Source organism: Diadema setosum, chromosome 19, assembly GCF_964275005.1.
Source record: "Diadema setosum chromosome 19, eeDiaSeto1, whole genome shotgun sequence".
In the NCBI taxonomy this organism is placed as follows: Eukaryota; Metazoa; Echinodermata; class Echinoidea; order Diadematoida; family Diadematidae; genus Diadema; species Diadema setosum.
In genome coordinates, this window is record NC_092703.1 from 16736932 (window position 1) to 16761119 (window position 24188).

Below are 24188 nucleotides of genomic sequence, written 5' to 3' on the forward strand. Positions count from 1 at the left end.
AATTTCCGCGAATTTGAGCCGACATCCTTTGTCACAGCATGAAATTTTTGTGAATTGCCACTGGCATCCAATGCATTATAGCGTGACAAGAACTTTGGCATGCATATTGTTTCGCGAATCTTGGCTCTTGCAAATTGATTTGCGAAATTAAAATGCACACGAAAATTTAGGGTTTTACAGTACATTTATTCTGAGGATCCACTTGGAAGCCACTTAAAATATGATTTATTGACATTCAAATACAACCTTCTTATATTTGTCCAGTCCTACCTGAGTATTTACTGATCATATTGCTATGTGCCACCATTTCCCCCTCCCTTTGTTTATGTTTTGAACTTTCTGTTTTTCAAGATGCATATATCTCTCCTTTAAATGTTCATGAATTCCATTCTCTCTGTCTTAATTTAAGTGAGAGTTTCTCTGAGATATGATGATGTTGTTTTCAGATTTGATAACTAAAATTGACCATAACAGGTCAAAGTTGAACCTTGTTTCACCATGGTCAAAGCATATTTTGTAACCATAGATATAATGATTTACATGGATGTCCATGGTACAAAGTATGCATGTAGTTGATGGGAGCTATTCTGCCTTGTTATAACTTTTTGCACTTAGAAATGACAGGCTCCAATTTATTGAATTCATATTACTTTGACAAGAGGCATGAATATTGATTTACTTAGGACTCTGTCTGTGTTTGATCACGCACTGGGAGTGTTGTTATGTATTTGCTGCTTGTATTTACTCTGATCAATATTGAAGTCCACCAACCCGATGTGGCAAACTTTGTTGATTTGGAGAAAGAAGGAGAGCTACAATGAGGAAGTTGACATTTAGTTTAATTTGCCTTTGTTGTACAAAGAGCACACTGTGATTTCCAGCTTGAGTTAGGATGGCAATTTGTCAAATAATGTTAAAAAAAAATGAGTAATGAAGACGTGATGATTTGTTTTTGTTTCCTGAGGCATAGATATCAGTCAGTGTGTTTGCGTGATATTATGGAATTCTTGCGTTTGAAGGTTGTATTCTTTTGTCTTTGTGTAGCACGTATGAGCTAGATGAGAAATGATGCAAAAAATGAATAGACTTATAATCTGTCTGTCATGTGCGTGTTTGTGCCTGTGAGACAGAGGTTATGAAGTTGATTCCCTTTGAAGTGAGTGACATCTATTGATATTTTGTGCATCTCACAGTCATCCTCTTCATTTACTCATGCTTTCGTTTTCTTTTTTTTTCTTTTTTTTTTTTGGTGAGAGAGTGGAAAGTTTATGTTTTTCTCACCCCATAAATTAAGCAGGTATTCATCATGCTTCATCGGTGAGCCACATTGTGTAATGTTTGAGAGCCTTGTTGTGTTTGAGATATATTAGTAACTCCACTCACAAATGTAGACACACATATCCTCACATATGTATCCCCACATTAGGAATCATCAGGAAAAAAACTTGATAAATCATTACCTTTGTTTTACGTCATATTATGCGCTGCAGGCAGTGATCTGACACTGGTTGGGTGGGGCACACAGGTCCACGTGCTACGAGAGGTTGCCCAGCTAGCCCAGGAGAAGTTGGGAGTCAGCTGTGAGCTTATCGACCTTGTAACCATTCTACCTTGGGATAGGGACACTGTGTGTAAGGTAAGAGTCAAGTGGGACTACATGTAGTACACCACTGTGTATATGTTGATATAAAAAAAAATAAGAGTAACATCAAACAGATGGATGGCAAGTTTCATCAAAATCGGACTAGAAGTGAGAACTTTATGGAATTTTTGAGTTTCACATACTTTATATGTTTACATGAAGCAGTAATGTCAGCAGTAATCATACGTATTATGCAAATAAGACAGTTCAATGATGTCTTTACCTGTCATTAGTTTGTACATATAAATAGTAAAGAACACCTTTTTTCAATATTGCAGCAGTAACAGTAACACATTTCTGGTTTACAAAGTCATTGCTAAATCAAAACTCAGGAATGTGCATATAGATAGATAGATAGATAGATAGATAGATAGATAGATAGATAGATAGATAGATAGATAGATAGATAGATAGATAGATTTCTGTATATTTCTTTAATTCATGTCAATAGGGGAATTTTGAAATATGGAATATATGGAAGTATGTGAGCAAGCAAATAGGGTACTTGTGAGATCATAGCATCATTGCCAGGTCTAATTTGCATAATTTCCCAATTTGCACCATGTCTGAATTGCAGATATGATGATGACAGATATTATTGTTCTAAAAAATAGGTGATATCTGAATTTCCCAGCTTTCCTATTTTACATCTGATTTTAAAGAAACTTCTACCACTCCATTTCTTTGATTTTTTTTTTCACTCTGTTCACCAAAGTCAACCTGAACATTGAGTGAATTTCTCCTGTAAATGGAGGGTATAGGTTTGGTTATGATGGAGATTCAGCTTTTAACTTTTTACTGAATAATTACAAGACCACTTGTGAAACATGAACTATATAAGAGCTTACAAATCTAAGAGGAATTCAAAGTTTATTTGATGAGATTCGGTTTTGAAATGGCTGAGACATCCAAAGGCAAAGTAAAACAAAGCAATTCTAATTAAAGGTGGGTCCTACCTTTTATTAAGATTGCTTTGTTTTGGATGTCTCGGCCTTTTCAAAACAAATTTTCATGAAATAAACTTTGAATTCCTTAAAATTATATGCTCCTTCATATTTCATATGAAGTTTCTCATGATCTCACACACGCAAAAAAAAAAATGTTGGGAACCTGAAGCTGACCATCTCGCCTAATACTACATCATCCCTTTAAGAGACCCATCTTTTATATGGCACATAAATGGAGTCCTGCCTTATCTTGCTGTAGTCTGTCTGACTGTCTTGCCAATTTAGTGGATGTATACGTCACTGTGAGGCCAGGAGTCATCTGAGATTAAAGAAACCAAGCCATGCATGGTGGGAGATCATGGGCTATGCAGACATATTGATCAGAAATATGTCTCATGCAGTTAATATGTAATCTTGTCTCGATGCTGAAAATGAGCATTGCAGCCATATAGTGCTGATATTTCCTTTTTTGTGTGATTTCTGTTGAGACGACAGTACCGTCGTATTTGCATCGTATGTACAGTGTATGTTTTCTTCTTTATGATCATAAGTAGTGTGCATTTATCTCTTTGTTGTTTGTTCACTTTATGGCAGCAGGAATAAGTGTCATTTTTTTTTTCTTGTCAAATATTGCATGAGATAAGTACTAGTTCTGCAAACATAATGTTAAGTTGATGATTTTAACCATCAATGCGAGAATGGTTGGTTGTTGTTATTATTTTTTTTTCTTTAGTAGTTCATTGTCTTCTTTTGTTTTCGGTGTAGGTGTTTGTGTTTTACTGTTTACTGGTACTCTGACTGAAGTGCAAATGCACTGATAGAGAGTGTTACAACCACAGGAATTAATGGGTGACACATTAAACAGAGCAATGCCCCTGTCAGAAAACCGTTGTGAAGTGCATTTGAGTGGACTGGTAATGATATCTCAAGCTCTTAGAACGAGAAAGCCAAGTAGACTGCTGATGGAGGGAAAACAAAAATATGACAGCCATAATGGCATCAAAGCAATCTCATTGATTTGAAGACATTAATCCTTTTACTACCGACAGGAGTGTAAAAGGTAGTCACAATAGTAATGCTGTCATTATTGTCCCCGCCGAATGAGTTCGAGCAGGGGACTATGAAACGGGCTCCGCACGTGTGTGTGTCCGTGCGTCCGTGCGTCCGTCCGTGCGTCCGTGTGTGCGTCCGTGTGTGATCAAAATGTTCAATTTGCTACTTCTCTGTCATTTATGAGCCAATTTTGATTCTGTTTGCTTTATATGATAGCACTACATGGGAACTTTAAAACTTGTACACAGAATTTCAGTTGTGACCTCTGACCTTGACCTTTGACCTATATTGTACATTTTGCTACAAAATGCTACTCCTTCGCCATTTCTAACCCGATTTCGATTCCGTTTGCTTTATGTGATGGCACTAGGTGAGGGCTTCAAAACTTCTACACAGAATTTTGACCTTTGACTTCTTTGACCTTTGACCTTGATTTTTGACCTATATTGTACATTTTGCTACAAAATGCTACTCCTTCGCCATTTCTAACCCGATTTCAATTCCGATTGCTTTATATGATGGCACTAGTTGAGGGCTTCAAAACTTCTACACAGAATTTTGACCTTTGTCTTCTTTGACCTTTGACCTTGATTTTTGACCTATATTGTGCATTTTGCTACAAAATGCTACTCCTTCGCCATTTCTAACGCGATTTCGATTCCGTTTGCTTTATGTGATAGCACTAGTTGAGGGCTTCAAAACTTCTACACAGAATTTTGACCTTTGTCTTCTTTGACCTTTGACCTTGATTTTTGACCTATATTGTGCATTTTGCTACAAAATGCTACTCCTTCGCCATTTCTAACGCGATTTCGATTCCGTTTGCTTTATGTGATAGCACAAGGTGAGGGCTTCAAAACTTCTACACAGAATTTTGTCCTTTGTCTTCTTTGACCTTTGACCTTGATTTTTGACCTATATTGTACATTGGCTACAAAATGCTACTCCTTCGCCATTTCTAACCCAATTTCGATTCCATTTGCTTTATGTGATGGCACTAGGTGAGGGCTTCAAAACTTCTACACAGAATTTTGACCTTTGACTTCTTTGACCTTTGACCTTGATTTTTTACCTATATTGCACATTTTGTTACAAAATGCTACTTCCGGCGGGGACATATATTACGCACCGCGTAATTTCTACTTTTCCTTGTTATTATTATTGTTGATATGAGTAATGGGCCCCATGGCATGAAACTGTGGTAAATTAAATTAATGGTAACTCTGCAATCTTTGGTAACTACCATAGCAACACTCCTATTTAATAGCCAATCAAAACTAGGAAATAGCTGACAGTCACCACTGAGTGCAAAATTACCATTAATTTTAAAGTTGCAGTGATAGTTTTATATATTATGGGGCCCTGATGGCAAGAAGCAGCAGCAGCAGTAGAAGTAGTAGTAGTAGTAGTTGTTGTTGTTGTTGTTGTTGTTGTTGTTGCTGTTGTTGTTGTAGAAGTAGTAGTAGTGGTAGCAGTAGTAGAAGTAGTAGTGATGGTACTAATGTTGACTGTCATGATAACAGTACCGTTTTATTTGTCTCGGCTAATCCCATGTGAGTATATTTGTGTGATTTATTACCAATGATATCTTTGTAATTAGTAAACTTTTTTATTGTTATTTTTGTTTAATATTTCACTGAATCTTTCAAAATAGTTGATTGGCAAGAAGACTTTCATGCTGGTTTCCATTATGGTGATTTTTCAGTCTGTACTGAAGACGGGCCGATTGCTGGTAGCACATGAAGCACCTATTACTGGAGGCTTTGCATCAGAGATCAGTTCTACTGTCCAGGTAAGACACAACACATGGGTAGCTTAAAGATAACTTCATTCTCAAGGTGCAATTCAACTGTTTTGGGTCAACTTTTATTAGTTCAGGTAGTGTGAAAGCATACAAACAGTCAATTGTATGGGCATCTTCCTGTCCAGTGTTATGGTCAATGTCAATGGCCTGCTCAGCAACAGCTGAACGACTTTAAATGGTTAAGGCCTATTAAAATTGCCCTATTGTGTTTGTCTGGTATGTGATTGACTAGGACCACTACTCTTGGCAAATGAGTGTTAAAGATAATAAAAAGTTTTGGTACCTCAAAAGTGTCCTTGAATTTCCTTGTCTTAGTTTGTGTTTCAGGTTAAAGTACCTTTCATATAACTAACACTGTGAGACTTACTCGCCCCAAAGTGCTCTCATGTCTTAGTAATCATGCAATTAACTGCGACCAGCAGCCCCATACGCATAGCGACCAGCAGTCCCATACGCATAGCGTAGTCGGGCTTCGCATTGTAGCATTCAGGATCATGACAGATTTAGTATCGCAGGGTAAATGTCAACTTAAAATCCCATAAATTCTTCAATTTGAAGACTTACCAATTAAGTTGAAGTATTGAAAACAGGCTTCGGGCAACGTTTGGTTCTGCCTATAGTCCCTTTCTGTTCGAATTGATGACTGAATGTGACTCGGTCGACAGGACCTTAGGAGAGCTGCATACAGTACACTGAATACTACAGCCAGTGCATGCGAACACATCACATGCACACAAATTTCAAATCCATGAACGGATAAGATGTTTGTGTGCGCATGCGCTGGCCATGGTATCCAGTGTATGTACAATGTAGCTCTCCCAAGGTCCTCTCGACCGAGTCACATTCAGTCATCAATTCGAACAGAAAGGGACTATTGGCAGAACCAAACGTTGTTCAAAGCCTGTTTTCAATACTTCAACTTAATTGGTAAGTTGTTGGATTTTAAGTTGACATTTACCCGCGATACTAATTCTGTCATGATCCTGAATGCTATAATGCGAAGCCCCATTACGCTATGCGTATGGGGCTGCTGGTCGCAATTAGCTATGCGTACAATGGGCTGCACGCTGCTGGTCGCAGTCAGTGGTTTCGTACAATATTTATCGATGCTGTACAGCGTTGGCACTGGTACGAAACCATTATTGCATGATTACTAAGACATGAGAGCACTTTGGGGCGAGTAATTCTCACAGACAACGTACTTTAACCTGAAACACAAACCAAGACAAGGAAATTCAGGGAAGCTTTTGAGGTACCAAAACTTTTTATTATCTTTAATGAAGGGATCTGGATTAGGGAGTTTAAATCCTACTTTGAAAAGGGACCCTGGACACACACTGTCACCTCTCTATGCTCCAGTGAACCTAAAGCATCACCAGACAGATAGCAAAAGGTGTGAAGGAATATATGACAATAAGAAAGTCCACAGTAGTGGACAAAAGCTGGCTAGTCAAATGTAAAGGTTGGGTAAAGTTTCATTTTGTTGTGACATAACTGCTTAATTTTATTTGTGGTTTTGATGAAATTTCCACAATTCTTTAAATCAGATGTTAGTCTGTAATGTCAACTTTAGCTGGTGTAGATTTGCGCTCGAACCTACCCTTCAAATATCCAGGAAATACCAGTAGGCTCTTTTCATGATTTATTCAAAGCCAGGCAGATATCAATAGCAGAGCTGGCCAGTTGTAACCACAGTGTTTTACCACAGCAAGTAACAACTAATTCAAGCAGCTTTCAATTTGCAATCTGATCAATTTTGACAAGAAACTTGTCAGTTTTATGCAGCAGATTAAACAAAAAGAAATAATGTTGTCAGCTGAATTGTTGTTTGTTAGTTTTTGTTTTTGTCAGGATAAAAGATGCATCCATGTAGCTGATTCATAAATATTGGAGTTATATCACCTGTAGCCATGAGTAATTCCCTTCTGGTATTGGCTGGCATTTAATTTCAGATCAGATTGCCTTTTTCTTACACTCTAACTTGCACTCATTTGATAAGTATGTCTCAGTATACAAGAAGTGACCTGGCAGTAAAAATGGACAGACACACACTCACACACAGGAAATCTAAGAAACACGTGTGTGAAGTGGCTAATATTAAAGATAATAAAAAGTTTTGGTACCTCAAAAGTTTCCCTGAATTTCCGTGTTTCAGGTTAAAGTATCTATCATATAACTAACACTGTGAGACTTACTCGCCCCAAAGTGCTCTCATTTCTTAGTAATCATGCAATTAACTGCGACCAGCAGCCCCATACGCATAGCATAATGGGGCTTCGCATTGTAGCATTCAGGATCATGACAGATTTAGTATCGCGGTAAATATCAACTTAAAATCCACAAAATTCTTCAATTTGAAGACTTACCAATTAAGTTGAAGTCTTGAAAACAGGCTTCGGGCAATGTTTGGTTCTGCCAATAGTCCCTTTCTGTTCGAATTGATGACTGAATGTGACTCTGTCGAGAGGACCTTGGGAGAGCTACATACACTGATTACTACGACCAGCGCATACACACACATTACATGCGAACAAATTTCAAATCCATGAACGGATAAGATGTTTGTGTGCGCATACGCTGGCCGTCAATTCAGTGTAGCTCTCCCAAGGTCCTCTCGACCGAGTCACATTCAGTCATCAATTCGAACAGAAAGGGACTATTGGCAAAACCAAACATTGCCCAATGCCTGTTTTCAATACTTCAACTTAACTGGTAAGTCTTCAAATTGAAGAAATTTTTGGATTTTAAGTTGATATTTACCCGCGATACTAAATCTGTCATGATCCTGTAAGCTACAATGCGAAGCCCCATTTAGCTATGCGTATGGGGCTGCTGGTCGCAGTTAGCTACACAGTATGCGTATGGGGTTGCACGCTGCTGGTCGCAGTTATCTCGCACAATACGTGTACTACCTCGCCGCTGTCGTACAGCGGCGGCTCTGGTACTAAACCTTTATTGAATGATTACTAAGACATGAGAGCACTTTGGGGCGAGTAAGTCTCACACTGTTAGTTATATGAAAGGTACTTTAACCTGAAACACAAACTAAGACAAGGAAATTCAGGGAAACTTTTGAGGTAATACCAAAACTTTATATTATCTTTAATTACTTATTATTAGTGCTCTTTTCGAGGTAAAACTGAATTTTGAAAGCATAAAATCAAGTGAAAGTACCCACTATTATAGTTGTTGTACATGTAGGCCAAAGTTTCTGTCATCTTTAATAGTTGCCTTATCTTTCCACCCATGAAACACACTAAATTATAGACTCCCTACCAGATATATTAAAAACAATCACATAACCATTAATAGGATGTATTCACTAACTTTGGCAAGTTTCAAAACAATCACAGAGAACTTAAATAGTTGACATATCCCATTGATAGGATGTACTTAATAAGTTTGACAAGTTTTGGTTGATTTGATTTTCACTCTATTAAAGCTTATTAAACCCAAATCCTCTTTTCTCAAAAGTGACATTCTTGGAGACTGGATTTTTTCCCATGCTTTTCAGTTGAATAGGAAAATCCAAATTTAATGAGTTTACATCATTCTGAGGCTAAGAATCTTTTCTTTCAAAGTCCGGCATAAGCTGCCGAATCTGATTTAGCAACTTTGCTGATTTTGTTATATAAGGCTCCATGTTCTTGCTATTCATACAATGATGTCCATGTGCTCCACAAAGGTGGCAGCTATTGTTAAAAAAGGGTGGTGGGGGGGAGGGGGGGGGGGGTAAGAATTAGGGGGCTTGTGAAACTGAATGCAGTTGCTTGCTTGAAGCTCTTTATTTTATGTAAAAGCTGTCATACATGTGTATGTAGGTGTGTGTTTGTTGTCTAGATAGCAACTTAGATTTAGAAATCTGATTTATCTCTATGACCACATCTGAAAGATGCTGAAAACATTAAAGGAAATCAAAACCCAAAGAGAAATGTGGAGTGAGTGAAAGCAGCAACATTTGTAGAACACATCAGGGAAAGTTTGAGGAAAATCAGACAATCGATGCAAAAGTTATTAATTTTCAAAGTTTTGGTGTTGTAATCACTGGATAAGGAGACTACTAGAGTTCATGACGTCATGTGTGGACAACAATGCAAAGAAAATATAAAGAAAATTCCACAAAAATTCATTTTTCATGAAAATTGCAAATTCCATCAACTTGATACTGACATGTGTTAAGGGTAACAATTATTCCCCCTGCTTTCTGAAAGCGGTTAGTCAAGTGCTCTTTCATAATGCTAGAAAAGTGAATTTTTGTTGAATTTTCTCTGTATTTTCTTTGTATTGTGGTCCACTCATATGTCATAACATCTAGTAGTCTTCTCATCCAGCGGTTCTGACACCAGAACTTTAAGAATTCATTACTTTTGCATCGATTGTCCGATTTTCCTCAAACTTTCCTCAAACTTTCACTGATATGTTCTACTAATGTTGCTGCTTTCACTCAATCCTCATTGTTCTTTGGGTTTGTGTTCCCTTTAATAGTTGCCTTATCTTTCCACCCATGAGACACATTAAAGGAAACCTCCGGACGATTTTCAGATTTTTACATTTGAACGACTATAAATTAGTTATACTGAGGACAGAGTTTCAGAATATGTGGTAATTGGGATGAAGAATAAGAATATTTTTATGCCTCCGCCACGAAGTGGTGCCGGAGGCATTATGTTTTCGGGTTGTCCGTCCGTCCGTCTTTCCGTCCGTCCGTCCGTCCGTCCGTAATGAATTTTGTGGACAAGGTAACTATCAAAACCTGTTGAGGTATCCTAATGAAACTTGGCATGTATGTGTATTAGGGGATGAAGTTGTGCCTATCAACTTTTGGGTGCACATGCTCAAGGTCAAAGGTCAAAAGGTCAAGGTCAAATACAGTTGAACCTCTCGTATCCGGACAAGTCGGGACCGGGGCTCATCCGGATAAGGGATTTGGCCGGATACGGGAGACTCAATGCTTTATACATGTACATATACATACACATGTACTGATGTAGCCCATTGTAGTACCACATGTAGTAATGTGTATACTGCAACCTTTTCATTGTTACATTTGGGGATGTTTCGGGATGTTGAAATGTCTGAAGGTAAGCAATTTGGAAGGAAATTTGATGCAATGTATGTTCATCATATTGGAAGTAATATGTAATTCATGTGTGTTTGGGTAGGAGTTCTCAAGGAGTTGGGAATCCCCCTTTCTTCCCGTAATTATTAAAAAAAAATCACGGCGAGATTGCGTCCGGATAATAGAGAGATCCGGATAAAGGGAGGCCGGATAATAGAGGTTCAACTGTACATAAAATTTCACTATTTCCACCATATCTATTGAAAGCCTGAAGATATTTTCTTGAAACTTAGTGTATACATGTATTACCCAATTAAGATTCTCTGGTGAAAGTTTGGGTCATGAGGTCAAAGGTCAAAGGTCAAAAGGTCAGGGTCAAATACATAAAATTTCACTATTTCCACCATATCTATTGAATGCCTGAAGATATTTTCTTGAAACTTAGTGTATACATGTATTACCCAATTAAGATTCTCTGGTGAAAGTTTGGGTCATGAGGTCAAAGGTCAAAGGTCAAAAGGTCAAGTAAAAATATTAAAACTTCTTTTTTTTTCTCCATACCTTGGAAAATTGTTCAAGGTATCTTCATGGAACATGGACTGGAAGTGATTATCTAGAGAATGTAGGGTTCATGGGGTCAAAGGTCAAGTGCAACACTTTAAAATTTTACTATTTCCCTCCTATCATGCAATGCCAGCAGGGTTTTTTTTTTTTTTTTTTTTTTACACTTGGTGTATGCATACATGTGTAACCTAATCAAAATTCTCTGGAAAGTTTTTTTTTTTCTTCTTTTTTTGCCTCAAAGGTCAAAAGGTCAAAGATCAAGTGAAAGTGCTGAACTAACTTTTTCCTCCATATCTCGGAAGTGGCTCAAGTTATCTTGAAACTTAGTACATATTATGCATGTTCTACCTGAAAGTGATTATCTTATGAATTTTAAGGTCAAGGGCCAGATGAAAATGGTAACAATTTACTATTCAATTCAGAAATTGCACTTTTTCTCCACACCTGTACCTTGAAAATTACTCAATGCCTAAATGTATGAATGGGTCAAAGTCGAGTTAAAGTCCTTAAATCCCTAGATACGTGCTCTCCTATTCATCCAATTAAACCTAGGTCAAGGAAGGTGAACATTCAACACATTTGTGACAAACTTGTCAAAATATAGAACAAATTGCAATGAAAAAGGATGATGACATGGCAGAGTCACCATAAGAATGCATGAGTTGGGGCTCAAGGAAGCAGAACAAAAGAAGAAGGCATCATAGATTATACACAGGTGAATTCGCAAGCAAGCGGTATTGTAATGGAATTACATTTCAACATTTCTGAAATATATGAACCTCCTATGTCATCATCCTTGTTCAGTGTAATTTGTTCAAGGTTTTTATGCCTCCGCCACGAAGTGGTGCCGGAGGCATTATGTTTTCGGGTTGTCCGTCCGTCCGTCCGTCCTTCCGTCCGTCCGTAATGAATTTTGTGGACAAGGTAACTATCAAAACCTGTTGAGGTATCCTAATGAAACTTGGCATGTATGTGTATTAGGGGGTGAAGTTGTGCCTATCAACTTTTGGGTGCACATGCTCAAGGTCAAAGGTCAAAAGGTCAAGGTCAAATACATAAAATTTCACTTTTTCCACCATATCTATTGAATGCCTGAAGATATTTTCTTGAAACTTAGTGTATACATGTATTACCCAATTAAGATTCTCTGGTGAAAGTTTGTGTCATGAGGTCAAAGGTCAAAGGTCAAAAGGTCAGGATCAAATACATGAAATTTCACTATTTTTGCCATATCTATTGAATGCCTGAAGATATTTTCTTGAAACTTAGTGTATACATGTATTACCCAATTAAGATTCTCTGGTGAAAGTTTGGGTCATGAGGTCAAAGGTCAAAGGTCAAAAGGTCAAGTAAAAATATCAAAACTTCTTTTTTTTCTCCGTGCCTTGGAAAATTGTTCAAGGTATCTTCATGGAACATAGTATATACATGTACTGACTGGAAGTGATTATCTAGAGAATGTAGGGTTCATGGGGTCAAAGGTCAGGGGTCAAAGGTCAAGTGCAACACTTCAAAATTTTACTATTTCCGTCATATTTATGCAATGCCAGCAGGGTTATTATTTTGTTACACTTGGTGTATGCATGTGTAACCTAATAGAAATTCTCTGGAAAGTTTTTTTTTTTCTTCTTTTTTTGCCTCAAAGGTCAAAAGGTCAAAGATCAAGTGAAAGTGCTGAACTAACTTTTTCCTCCATATCTCGAAGTGGCTCAAGTTATCTTGAAACTTAGTACATATTATGCATGTTCTACCTGAAAGTGATTATCTTATGAATTTTAGGGTCAAGGGCCAGATGAAAATGGCAACAATTTACTATTCAATTCAGAAATTGCACTTTTTCTCCACACCTGTACCTTGAAAATTACTCAATGCCTAAATGTATGAATGGGTCAAAGTCAAGTTAAAGTCCTTAAATCCCTAGATACAAGCTCTCCTATTCATCCAATTAAACCTAGGTCAAGGAAGGTGAACATTCAACACATTTGTGACAAACTTGTCATTTCAATATTTTGCCAATTTTGTGAAAATGTAATCACACATTGTCCACATGTACTATCTAGACCTATTGGGAAAATCATGCATTATGGCGGAGGCATATCAGTCGCCAAAGCGACATTTCTAGTTCAAAGTATTATTTCTCTGCTCAAGAACCCCAATAAATTCCACAAATCAATACATGGAGTTGTCAATTTATGTACTACATGATGTGAAATTATGAAAATTGTCTTGAATGTCCCTTTAATTTATAGACTCTCTACCAGATATATTAAAAACAATCACATAACCATTAATAGAATGTACTCACTAACTTGTATAGAACTTATAGAGAACTTATATAGTTGACATATTCATTAATAGGATGTACTCAATAAGTTTGACAAGTTTCAGTTGATTTGATTTTCACTCTGTTAAGGCTTTTTAAACCCAAATCCTCTTTTCTCAAAAGTGACGTTCTTGGAGACTGTTTGTTTTGGTTTTTTTCACGCTTTTCAGTTGAATAGGAAAATCCAAATTCAATAAGTTTACATCATTCTGAGGCTAAGAATCTCTTCTTTCAAAGTCTGGCCTAAGCTGCCGAATCTGATTTTGCAACATTTTGCTGATTTTGCTATACAAGACTGCATGTTCTTGCTGTTAATACAATGATGTCCATGTGCTCCACAAAGGTGGCAGCCACTGTTAAAAAAAAAGGGGGGGGGGAGAATTAGGGGACTTCTGAAACTGAAGGCTATTGCTTGCTTGAAGCTTTTTATTTCATGACAAAGCTGTCATACATGTGTGTATGTAGGTGTGTCTTTGTCATCTAGTTAGTAACTGCAGTTTAGAAATCTGATTTATCTCAGTGACCACATCTGAAAGATGCTGAAAACATTCAAACTTTTTTTGGTTATCTTCTCTCCGCTTGAGGTAGGAATCAGCTTTTTCATGTATGATCTTGTACTAAAATCTCTCAAATCAGATAAAAAATAAATGGATAATAGTATGATGTAGATTACCTGAAGTAGGCTACAACTTTTGTGGCTATGCAAAAGCAGTTCATAAAGAATACAGTAATAAAAAGAAAAAGATGATAAGAGATAGGGAATTTAACCAACATAAGGTATTTTTTCTCATTGTCATAGAGGAAAAATGATAATACCAGGAATGTTGATATGGATCAATTGCATTCTATATTCAGCAACCTGATACTCTTAAAAGATCATCTTTAAATTTAACCCATTGAGGACAGGCTGATTTGGCTATAACACCCATTTCCCATAGACTCTTGCCCAAGTATACTCGGGACTCGTCTTCAACGGGTTAAGAAGCAATCTCACACACTCGCTGAAATTGTACTGTGGAAGTCAGTTTTAGACTGAAACATGAGGTACTGTACACTTCTGCTGTCAAAGCAACAAAACCCAGTGAGTCTGTAAAAATGGAAGGAAGTCAGAGGGGTCACAGGTATTGTATCAAGAGGATCGTGCACTTGGCACGCTTATGCTACATACAGGTGTCCCGAACAAAGAGTTCATCAACTCCTTGCATTATTATGACATACAGCAGTGCATGTTGCATTCTGCTCATGCCAAGTTCTGGTTCAGTATGGTACGCTTTTGGAGGAGTCAGAAAGTGGTCCACTTTTGGCTCAGTATGGTTAGGTAGAGGACACTTTTTGAGCGTTCAAGCGCTCCTCTGTTATGGTTATGGTACAGTTCGGTTCGCTTTCAGGGAGCGGTCAAAGGCAACCCGACATTACTGATTGTATAGTGCATTTCATACATGGTGGTGTTGAACGTGATAGACAGAAAGAGAGAGGAACAAAGGAAAAATGTATTGATGTTCTCTAGGGAGTACATACAATAGCCAATGCTGCACACTGGCACTGGTCCAACCGGCCAGGACCAGTAAAAATCATTGTCGGACCAGTAACTTTTACTGGAATGGACCAGTAAAAAATGGAAAAACAGGGTACCTATTGATCTGACAGACAGGTTGGACCTGTAGGAAAAATGGGGTTAGTGTGTCCTGCAATAGCTACTTGTTGTTGGTGGTTTGTATGTTTATCCCTTTTCTCGCAAAGTGCACAGTATGAAATCAGAGTAAGAGCAAAGTTATTGTGCATAGTAACATGACCATAATATTGTTTTTGTTTTGTTTTGGTTTGTTTTGTTTTTTGGTTTGTTTTCATTCTGTATTTTGATACTTTCCAGGGTTTATATTTCATGTGAAGGCATATCCGCTATGTTACAGGACCTGGTAAATACACATTGCTTGCCCAGGCATGTCGTGTTTGATATCACAGACAGGCAAGTAATTTATTGCTTGACTGTATTTCCGGTCATTTTACTGTCATTTTTAGTGGATTATGTGTTTTTATCTTTGCCCCTTTAAAGACAAACAAAGAAGTGATATGGACTTAAATGAAAACTTTATGACAGTATTAAGGTGCAGTTTGTGAATTCATGCTCTGGCATACCACAGAAGAAGTTCCATGTACACCCCCCCCCTTTTTTTTTGGGGGGGGGGGTCATGTTGTAAAGAAAAATGCCTACGTATTCCTGTGCAGCTCCCAAACTGTGGAATGACCTACCATTAGAAGTTAGGAAATCCCCAACTGTGGCAGTCTTTGAATCATGACTCAAAACACATCTTTTCATTTATCTGTCTATTATCATCAAGTACATCAGAAGCTTTTGCAGGGCAGAAGAATATGTCTATAGGTTTTGCACTTTATAGATTGATATATTTGTATTATTATATCTCATACCATTTTGTGCATGAAATGTTGCTTATTTGCCTTGATAAACACATGTTGCATGTTAAAGGGAAAGTAAACCCAAAGAGCAATGTGGATTGAGTGAAAGCAGCAACATTAGTAGAACACATCAGTGACAGTTTGAGGAAAATCAAACAATCGATGCAAAAGTTATGAATTTTTAAAGTTTTGGTGTTGGAACCGCTGGATGAGGAGACTACTAGAGGATATGACGTATGAGTGGACAACAATACAAAGAAAATATAAAGGAAATTCAACAAAAATTCACTTTTCTAGAATTATGAAAGAGCAATGGACCAACCTCTTTCAGAAAGCAGGGGGAATAATTGCTACCCTTAACCTATGTCAATATCAGGCTGATGGAATTTGTAATTTTCATGAAAAATGGATTTTTGTAGAATTTTCTTTATGTTTTCTTGGTATTGTTGTCCACTCATACGTCATAACCTCTAGTAGTCTCCTCATCCAGCGGTTCCATCACCAAAACTTTAAAAATTCATAACTTTTGCATCGATTGTCCGATTTTCTTCAAACTTTCACTGATATGTTCTACTGATGTTGCTGCTTTCACTCAATCCACATTGCTCTTGGGGTTTATCTTCCCTTTAAGGAAACGGGATTTTTCATATAGAGCTCAGGAGGGATGAAATCAGGGCTTTGGATGAGAATTTATCAGGGCAAGGTCACTTTCCTGAAGACCACTTTGTTTTGATTCAGCATAGAAAAGAATATTGAGATAAGAGCACTACTGATATCCCGAAAGCCAAGCGCAGTGCTGCTGAGGGGTGGGGCCTTTTCCCAAAAACTATGATAGTTTTCATATTTTTCAAATTTCACAGTCAAGTTTTCTAATTTTTCTACCTAACTTCATACATTAGTATCTTAGGAAACCAGCACAGAAATTTCTAGGCATTTACTGTTACCTCTTGTCATTGCTAAGATATTTTCATAATTGTGAATCATGTGTGCATTGTTGATGTAGTCCTGTGATTTTTCTGTTGTACCTTGTGCAAAATGCATATTTTGACATCATCTGTATCTGTGAAATTTCATTTTTATGATGAAACTCACTTTTTTTCTGCACTAGTTTGATAAAATTGAATATGTTTAAATGAAATAGCCTGGGTTTTCACTTTTCAAAATACATGCTGATGATAGCAAAAAGACACTAGATGTACATGTACATAATGTACATAGCCATGGCCAGAAAACTGACCCTTAGCAGTTAACAGGATAAAGTTTTGACATCTGAATGGACGACAAGAAGACCTCCATTTGCTCTTCATAATTTTAAATGCCCCCAATTTTTTCATTATCTTCTCCTCGTGACTCTCTTCTCTGTCTGTAATTAAGACATTAATAACAGAAATATTTTGACCCTCCCATTAGATGCAAGCAGCTATTCCATGTCCTCCCTCAGGACATTATGGCTTGAATTGTTGAAAGCAAACACTTTACCAGGGAGAAAGGGAAAAGCATTTTTTAAGAGGAACATCTGATTAGACATGAATGATCAAATCATTAGTACTGCAATATCTTCCTCTTCTTTTTTTATGGCCCTGGGCCACAGGGCCTAATGTTGAGCCCTGGTTAACCTGCGCCGTGCTATGTTTGCCACTTGGCATGTCTGTTGAAATTCTGTGCCAATTGGCACAGGTGGCTGGAAACTATTTGTCAATGAATTTAGATAACCTTATCCCCCTGGTCTCTATTGTGTTGCCCTGGCCTTCCTGGTGAACGGAAGCACATTGCTACACCTGAGCCGTAGGTTTGCTAACTTTACAACCAGGGGTCCGTTTCATGAAGTCATCACACAAGAGTTTATAAATAGATCTCAGAATGGCCAAAGTTGTACATATGTACCCATGAAACACTTCAAAGAAAAGTAAAATACATTTCATGAAGCCTCTCTTAAGCGTGTCTTATGAGTTAAAAGTCTCTCATATGACTTCCGTGAAACACACCCCAGGTTCAGTTTGGATGGATCACTGAATGCCAATGAAAAAGCTTAGGGAGTGTAACTACTGCAAGTGCCTTGACACACAAGGGGTCAGGCGACCTCTTCATAGCATAGTATGTTCAGAATAGAAATAGAATTCAAAATAGAAATGGACTGAGAATCATGCACAGACCACCATGAAGGGAACTTTACACCGACATGGAGAAAATGTTTTTGTTACGTCCATACATTTCCATTATTCCTTCTGAGGGTCAGTTAGATCCCAAGAGATTGCATACCTGTACATTCATGTATGCTAAGATGATGCCAGTTGTCATGTACTGAGGAAATTACAGGTGGAGTGCTCGGAGGGCATGGCAGTGAAAGGAATCTTCCAAGGACATCATCTTCCTAACTCAGCTGTGACAAATGGAAAAAGAAATAAAGGACAAAACAAACTAAAACAAACTAGAAAAGCACTTTGAGAGCGCAGACCTCCGTCAAGCAGCTAATTTCCACTGATGATCTTGCTCTTCCACAGAGATCAGTGATTTCCACTGTGTGCATGCTGAAAAATCGTCCGTTTTCCCAATATGGAAGCCTTTGTTACGTCATAAACCCTCAGCTGTGCGGCGCGCATCGACTTGCAGAAACTAGAGCACACACTTAAGTGCGTGTATGAAAACCTAAAAAATGCGCAGCTTGAACTCCCAAGTTCACTGACCCTACCTGCCAAAATATAAAAAATCCTTCATAAGATCCTCAAAAATTTCTGAATCACTACCAAAATTGAATCATCTGTTCCTTGTGTCATTCTCAGTCTTTCCTGAAAGTTTCATCCAAATCTGTACCCAGCTTTTTGAGTTATTTTGCACACAGACAAACAAACAAACAAACCAACGATAATGAAAACATAACCTCCTCGCTTGGCGGATGTAAATATACCAGTCAGTATTTCCCAAGAAGGAATTAAAACCATTGTTGATATCATTGATAACCTCAGCCGACTGTTTGTGATTCTTGCATTGATTTGTATTTTGTACTTATAAGGCAACAAAGGTGTACAAGTCACATGTATGACAGTCATTTACTGCATAACAGAAAGTTCTTCCATGCGTGACAGAGGCGTGGCGTGTAAGGCAATGCTTGTTGACTTTATTTCATTTGTGTCATCCAGCATCATCATGATAACCTCAGCCGACTGTTTGTGATTCTTGCATTGATTTGTATTTTGTACTTATAAGGCAACAGAAAGTTCTTCCATGCGTGACAGAGGCGTGGCGTGTAAGGCAATGCTTGTTGACTTTATTTCATTTGTGCCATCCAGCATCATGAACACCCCTTATGTGGGTGTGAACAGGTCCAGCATTTGGAACAGAAGAAGCAAAAGGACGTAAAAGTAGAAATTCCAATCTCGCTGATGCATACCATTGCACAATTGCGTCATTGGAGATTTGGCTGTATCGCCACTTTTTTTGCCTTTGACATACCCTTTGCTGAGCTGTTTGATATTTTTGTATTAATCAAAAGTGCTGTCAAACTGCAACGTGTGTAACGCTTTTACACAATCATGTACAACTCAAAAAGATTTCCATATTGAAGCAGTGTGCAAGCACATTTTCGCATCACACATGCAGGAATGTTTTCTTCAAGCAGGAGAGTTCCAAGGCAGAATTATGATATTTTACAGTTTCTTCTTGTTATTCTGTATTTTTCCCTATCCTCTGTCTCTATCTCTTTAGAATGAAAAGCCACCCAGTGGAGATCAGTAGAATGGCAAAAGTTTCAGAAATGATGAATTAGAACCGGATTATGACCTGTAAAAGCTTCTAAACAAGTTCATCAGGAGCAGTGACATTGTTCACTACCACAAAGTTAGAAAAGATGATGATGAAACCTCACATTTCTTCCCTTGGTTTGACCAAGTTAACAGCAAATCCTATTTTAGTTGATAATTCAAGGGCTGATTTCTTGGAGCACGTAAACATTTGTGAAGGATGCAAGTGCGAAAAAGGCAAAATTCAGCATTCACATTATTGTTTGTAAAATATCGCCATGCTTCTAGGAGAATTTAACATCATGTACGCCCTATTTGTTATCATGGTATCACTATAAAGCAACTTATCATTTGATGGACCTGCCATTGTGATACCAGTATAAACAAGTAATGAAGCGTGTAAAGTATGAATAAAATGAAACCAAACAAACAGAACAGGAGGGACTTGTCACCTTTTAAAATTTTTAGAGAAGACATGAAATTTGAAAATTCCATATCATTCCCATTTAAATTCACTGTTGGCAAATATAGAACCATTCTTTGTGGTTTATTTATCTACAGGGATCAAATTTCCCTGTAACATGGAGTGATACATCACTCTAAGTGATGCTTACTAATTGCAGCCAGCAACTAGCAACCCACAACCTGCACTCATTAGCCAAATATATTTCAGGATACCAGAAGTGACCTTCAAACATAAAATGTGTGCAAATACAAAGAAAAAACATCACAAGGAAGTGCTATGTATTTCTATAAACAGTGTCAAATTTCAATTTAACTTCTGCCATTTGCTTTTTGATTTTATTCTATTTATACAAGCCAACTTGAATACTGGAGTGGAATGTCACTTCTTCAGACACCAGTGCAGAGATGCCAGTGAATACAATTTTATAGTATTTAGTACGATAAACAGAGTGAAATATGGTAATACGATATTGCGTCTTGAGAGTACAACTTTTTTATAAATACTGAAAAAAAAAACCCTGCAGCCCCCAAAATTGCAGAAAACTGCAGAAACCCATGTCATCATACAGAATCTACTAAATTCCTGTAACCCCTACAAAAACATTGAACAACATGCCTAAATGGCTGGGAAATGTGCGGATGCCGTTTACAATTTTCTCATCAATGTTGATGAAGTAAGCAACATTTTACTTGCCCTTCTTACCAAGGAAACTTTTTTTTTCTTTCTTTTTTTTTTTTTTTGACATTTCGATGGCCCAGGACCAACGGGCTGATAGTGGCATCGAGATTTCATGAAAATCTGATTTTCCTCTCCAAAATCTGTTTTGTTCAGGATATTCTGTCTGTTTTGTTTTTTTTCTCTATGTCAAGAAGTTGACATCTCTGCCATTGTAAACAGCTTCTGTCAGTTCCTTCATTCATTATCTTTACTTCTGAACATTGATCATACAAAGGGTCCACCACCCCCCCCCCCCCCCCCCCATTCCTTTCACACTGAATTATTATCTTTCCGGTAATTTGTTTCTTAAATTTCATTTTTTTTTTTTTTGAAAATACCAGCAAGTAAATTGTAACCAATCCAATCCTGACCCCCACCCCCACCCCCACCCCCACAAAAATAAAAGAAATGAAGACAAAAAAAAAAAGTTTAACATGCGTTGTAACCATATCTTTTCCTTGATATTAAACACCAATGAAGATACACGCTAGCATTAAATGAACCGAACTTGAGAGGAATACACAACTTGTCTCCTTTGATTCTTGAACATAAATCTTCACAAAACACTTGACTGTAATATCACTCCCACAAATATCCACTTTGTGTTTGCAGTAAGCTCTTTGACACCTCCCTTAATGTATCCTGGGCCCTGTTTCATAAAGCTGTTCGTAAAGTTACGAACAACTTACGAGCGACTGGTGATCAGTTCTGATGTGCTATACTTATCAGAATTTCCATAATTCAGCACAAGAACTGATCACCAGTCCCTCGTAAGTCGTTTATAACTTTATGAACAGCTTCATGAAACACCCCCCAGGGGTGTGGAAAGGCTTCATTCCTGCCTTGCTGTTTCCACTTCCAAGATTTTGTATGCCAATGAAAGGCTTGTCTTTGTGGATTAGGGGCCCTTGTAGATTAGGGGCCCTTGGTACTGAGGACTATAGTAAAGAAGTATTCAAACCCACCCCATTCATGTACGAAATAGGAAATACATTGTTGGTGATGTTTGTTTGTTTGTTTGTTTGTTTTAATGTGTGACAGTGATTTGATCAATTGAGTGCTTGGAAGGGGTAGTACGTTGCTGATATATGGTTCTCCCCCCCCCCCTCCCCCTCCCCCACGAATGCACATACAAACTGACATCAAACAGATGCTTCTCATCTGGAGTTACTGATATGTCCATTGTTCCAAGACTGTCTTAGAATTGAATGTTAGACCCATGTTTTCTCCCACAATCTGACATCTTCTGAATATGATGAGAACACTGCCTTTTAGTAATCTGACCATCAGTAGTGAGATCAAACAAAACATTACATGCATGCACACATCTAACAGTATGCTCTTCCAGTAGGGCCATCTGTGACTGTGCACTCTGTGCCTGCACCAGTACATCTGTACCTGTATGTCCCTTGACCAGCCAAGACAAACTGTGTTTCTTGTTCAGGTTGAAAGCTATAGCTCGTGATCCAGTGATTTATGACATGATGTCCCAATAACAAGATTTTTGTAGGGGAGCTTTCCTGTCATGGTTTTGTTTGCAATGACATTGGAGCACCCAAATTTCTGTGAAAGAGGTGATGGTTTCCATTATTGAATGTTCTATTACTTCTAGGCCTTGATAAAACCTAATCAGTATCATGAATAGAAAAAAAAAATGCATGATAACCATAAATTGTTAGTTTTCACTATCGGTCCCCCCCCCCCCCCCCCCCCACCATATTTTCATCATCAAACATATACCTTGGTATGTGTTTTCTTTGTGTTTGTCACATCAAATACATTTCCAGGAGTCCCTACAGTCCTTAGTTACTACATTTTTAAATGTCATATATTGCCTCATTATGCGTTTATCTTGACCAGAGTAGCAGAGGTCACAAGCAAAAGGCTGTGGGCCAACCTCCCCCAAGACAATGTGCTTTTGTATGCAGAGTGATGTTTATCCAAGGCTTGAAACATTAAAGGTGTGTTGCCCGGGAAAGATAAGACAATCTGAACATTGGTTTCCCACATGAGTATAAACAGCTTAATAATCAGATAGGCTGGAGTTCAAAGAAATGTTGCTTTGAGCTGGGGAACAAAGTTCACAATGTTTTGATCAGTGGAAATGGCACCATAAATTCTGCCATGAGTAAACAGTTTATAAAAATATATATTTAATGGACACAAACTATGAAGAATTGATTGGAAACCTGTTCCAGGGCTTTGGTTGGATTACAACAAGTGACTACTAAAGCATTTGTTCCGCTGATGACTTATGCATGGAACAAATTCTTCTACCAGTGAAGTCCAATACAAGAATCGTTCACTTAATGTATTTTTTGCAGTGGTGACAGGTTTTCATATTCTTTAAGATACCCCTGTGTTTGTTCAATCACATGAGTGCTGATAAGATTGTTTACCTATGAGGCCGTATCTGGTGGAAAGCTTGGGACTACGGGCGGGTGGGGTCTGTCTTTAACCCTTTCAAGGCTGATGGAGAATGTATGATATTACCAAAATCAGATGGTTTTCTTTCATTCATAGTACCCCCGGCTTGTTGATGCCATGAGTGATACCAGACAGGCTGAAATTTCCTATCCTGGCTTTCTTAAAGCCATACAGACGTGGGACCAAGGCAAATATTTCAACTTCTGCTAGTTTTAGATTGATTGCAAAGATTTGAAACCATCCCAAACCACTTATGTAAATCTAGCACCACATTTACTGGCTTTACCTCTTTATGTGCCATGTTCGCATACCCGACTTGGGCGACGGCGTGCCAAGTTCGCATATTCCACTCAAACGCACAGACCTGCCCAAACCAGTCAATAAATCGCCAAATGCCAGTGTACAATGAAAGCGTTTCTCATCATTCCATTCCTGTCACATGTAGTTTGCATTTTATGTGGTGATTGACTATCAAGCAGTGCTCACTACTAGATTTGTGGGTAAAATCCAAGTTTCTGTCACTGTTTTGTGTGCAAAAGCCATGCCTCTACAATAATGTAGCTACAGGTCATTTGAATGAATCTTAGACTTGTTGTGCAATTTACATTGAAGCAGAGGATCACTTTTTCTGTACAACTTCGCTCCTTACATGTCCAGGGTAACACAAATTTTTGAAAGTTACATAGATTTGAAAAAACAAACTGTTTTTCCCAAAGCATGATTACGTTGCTGTCTCAGAGTAATGTGGCACACGGGGGTTTATGCCACGGCACGTAAGATTTAAAGCCAGGGAAAACAAATCATTGCTCTGAAGTATTCAATGCTAGCTTTTAGTAAAGCCTTTCTTTTTTAGAATATGACCATCAAACACACCATACACACACACCCACACACACATCACACCACCCCACACACACTTGTCTATTTGGATATTTCATACACATTTTGTGTAGTGTAAAAAAAAGGAGCACACACATAAAAGCCCTCTCTGAAGGATGTGACTTCCATTGTCTTGGGTGATCTGAAAAAAAAAA

The 24188-nt window shown here is 37.9% G+C and overlaps 1 protein-coding gene across 1 annotated transcript in view; it reads left to right on the forward strand.

Annotated features, from left to right (window-relative positions):
* LOC140243072 (2-oxoisovalerate dehydrogenase subunit beta, mitochondrial-like) overlaps positions 1 to 24188 on the forward strand; it is a 71510-nt gene that overhangs the window by 23031 nt on the left and 24291 nt on the right. Inside the window, exons 8-9 of the mRNA XM_072322808.1 lie at positions 1491 to 1636; positions 5348 to 5434. Coding sequence (XP_072178909.1) covers positions 1491 to 1636; positions 5348 to 5434 — 233 coding nt within the window. The remainder of the gene's footprint in view (positions 1 to 1490; positions 1637 to 5347; positions 5435 to 24188) is intronic.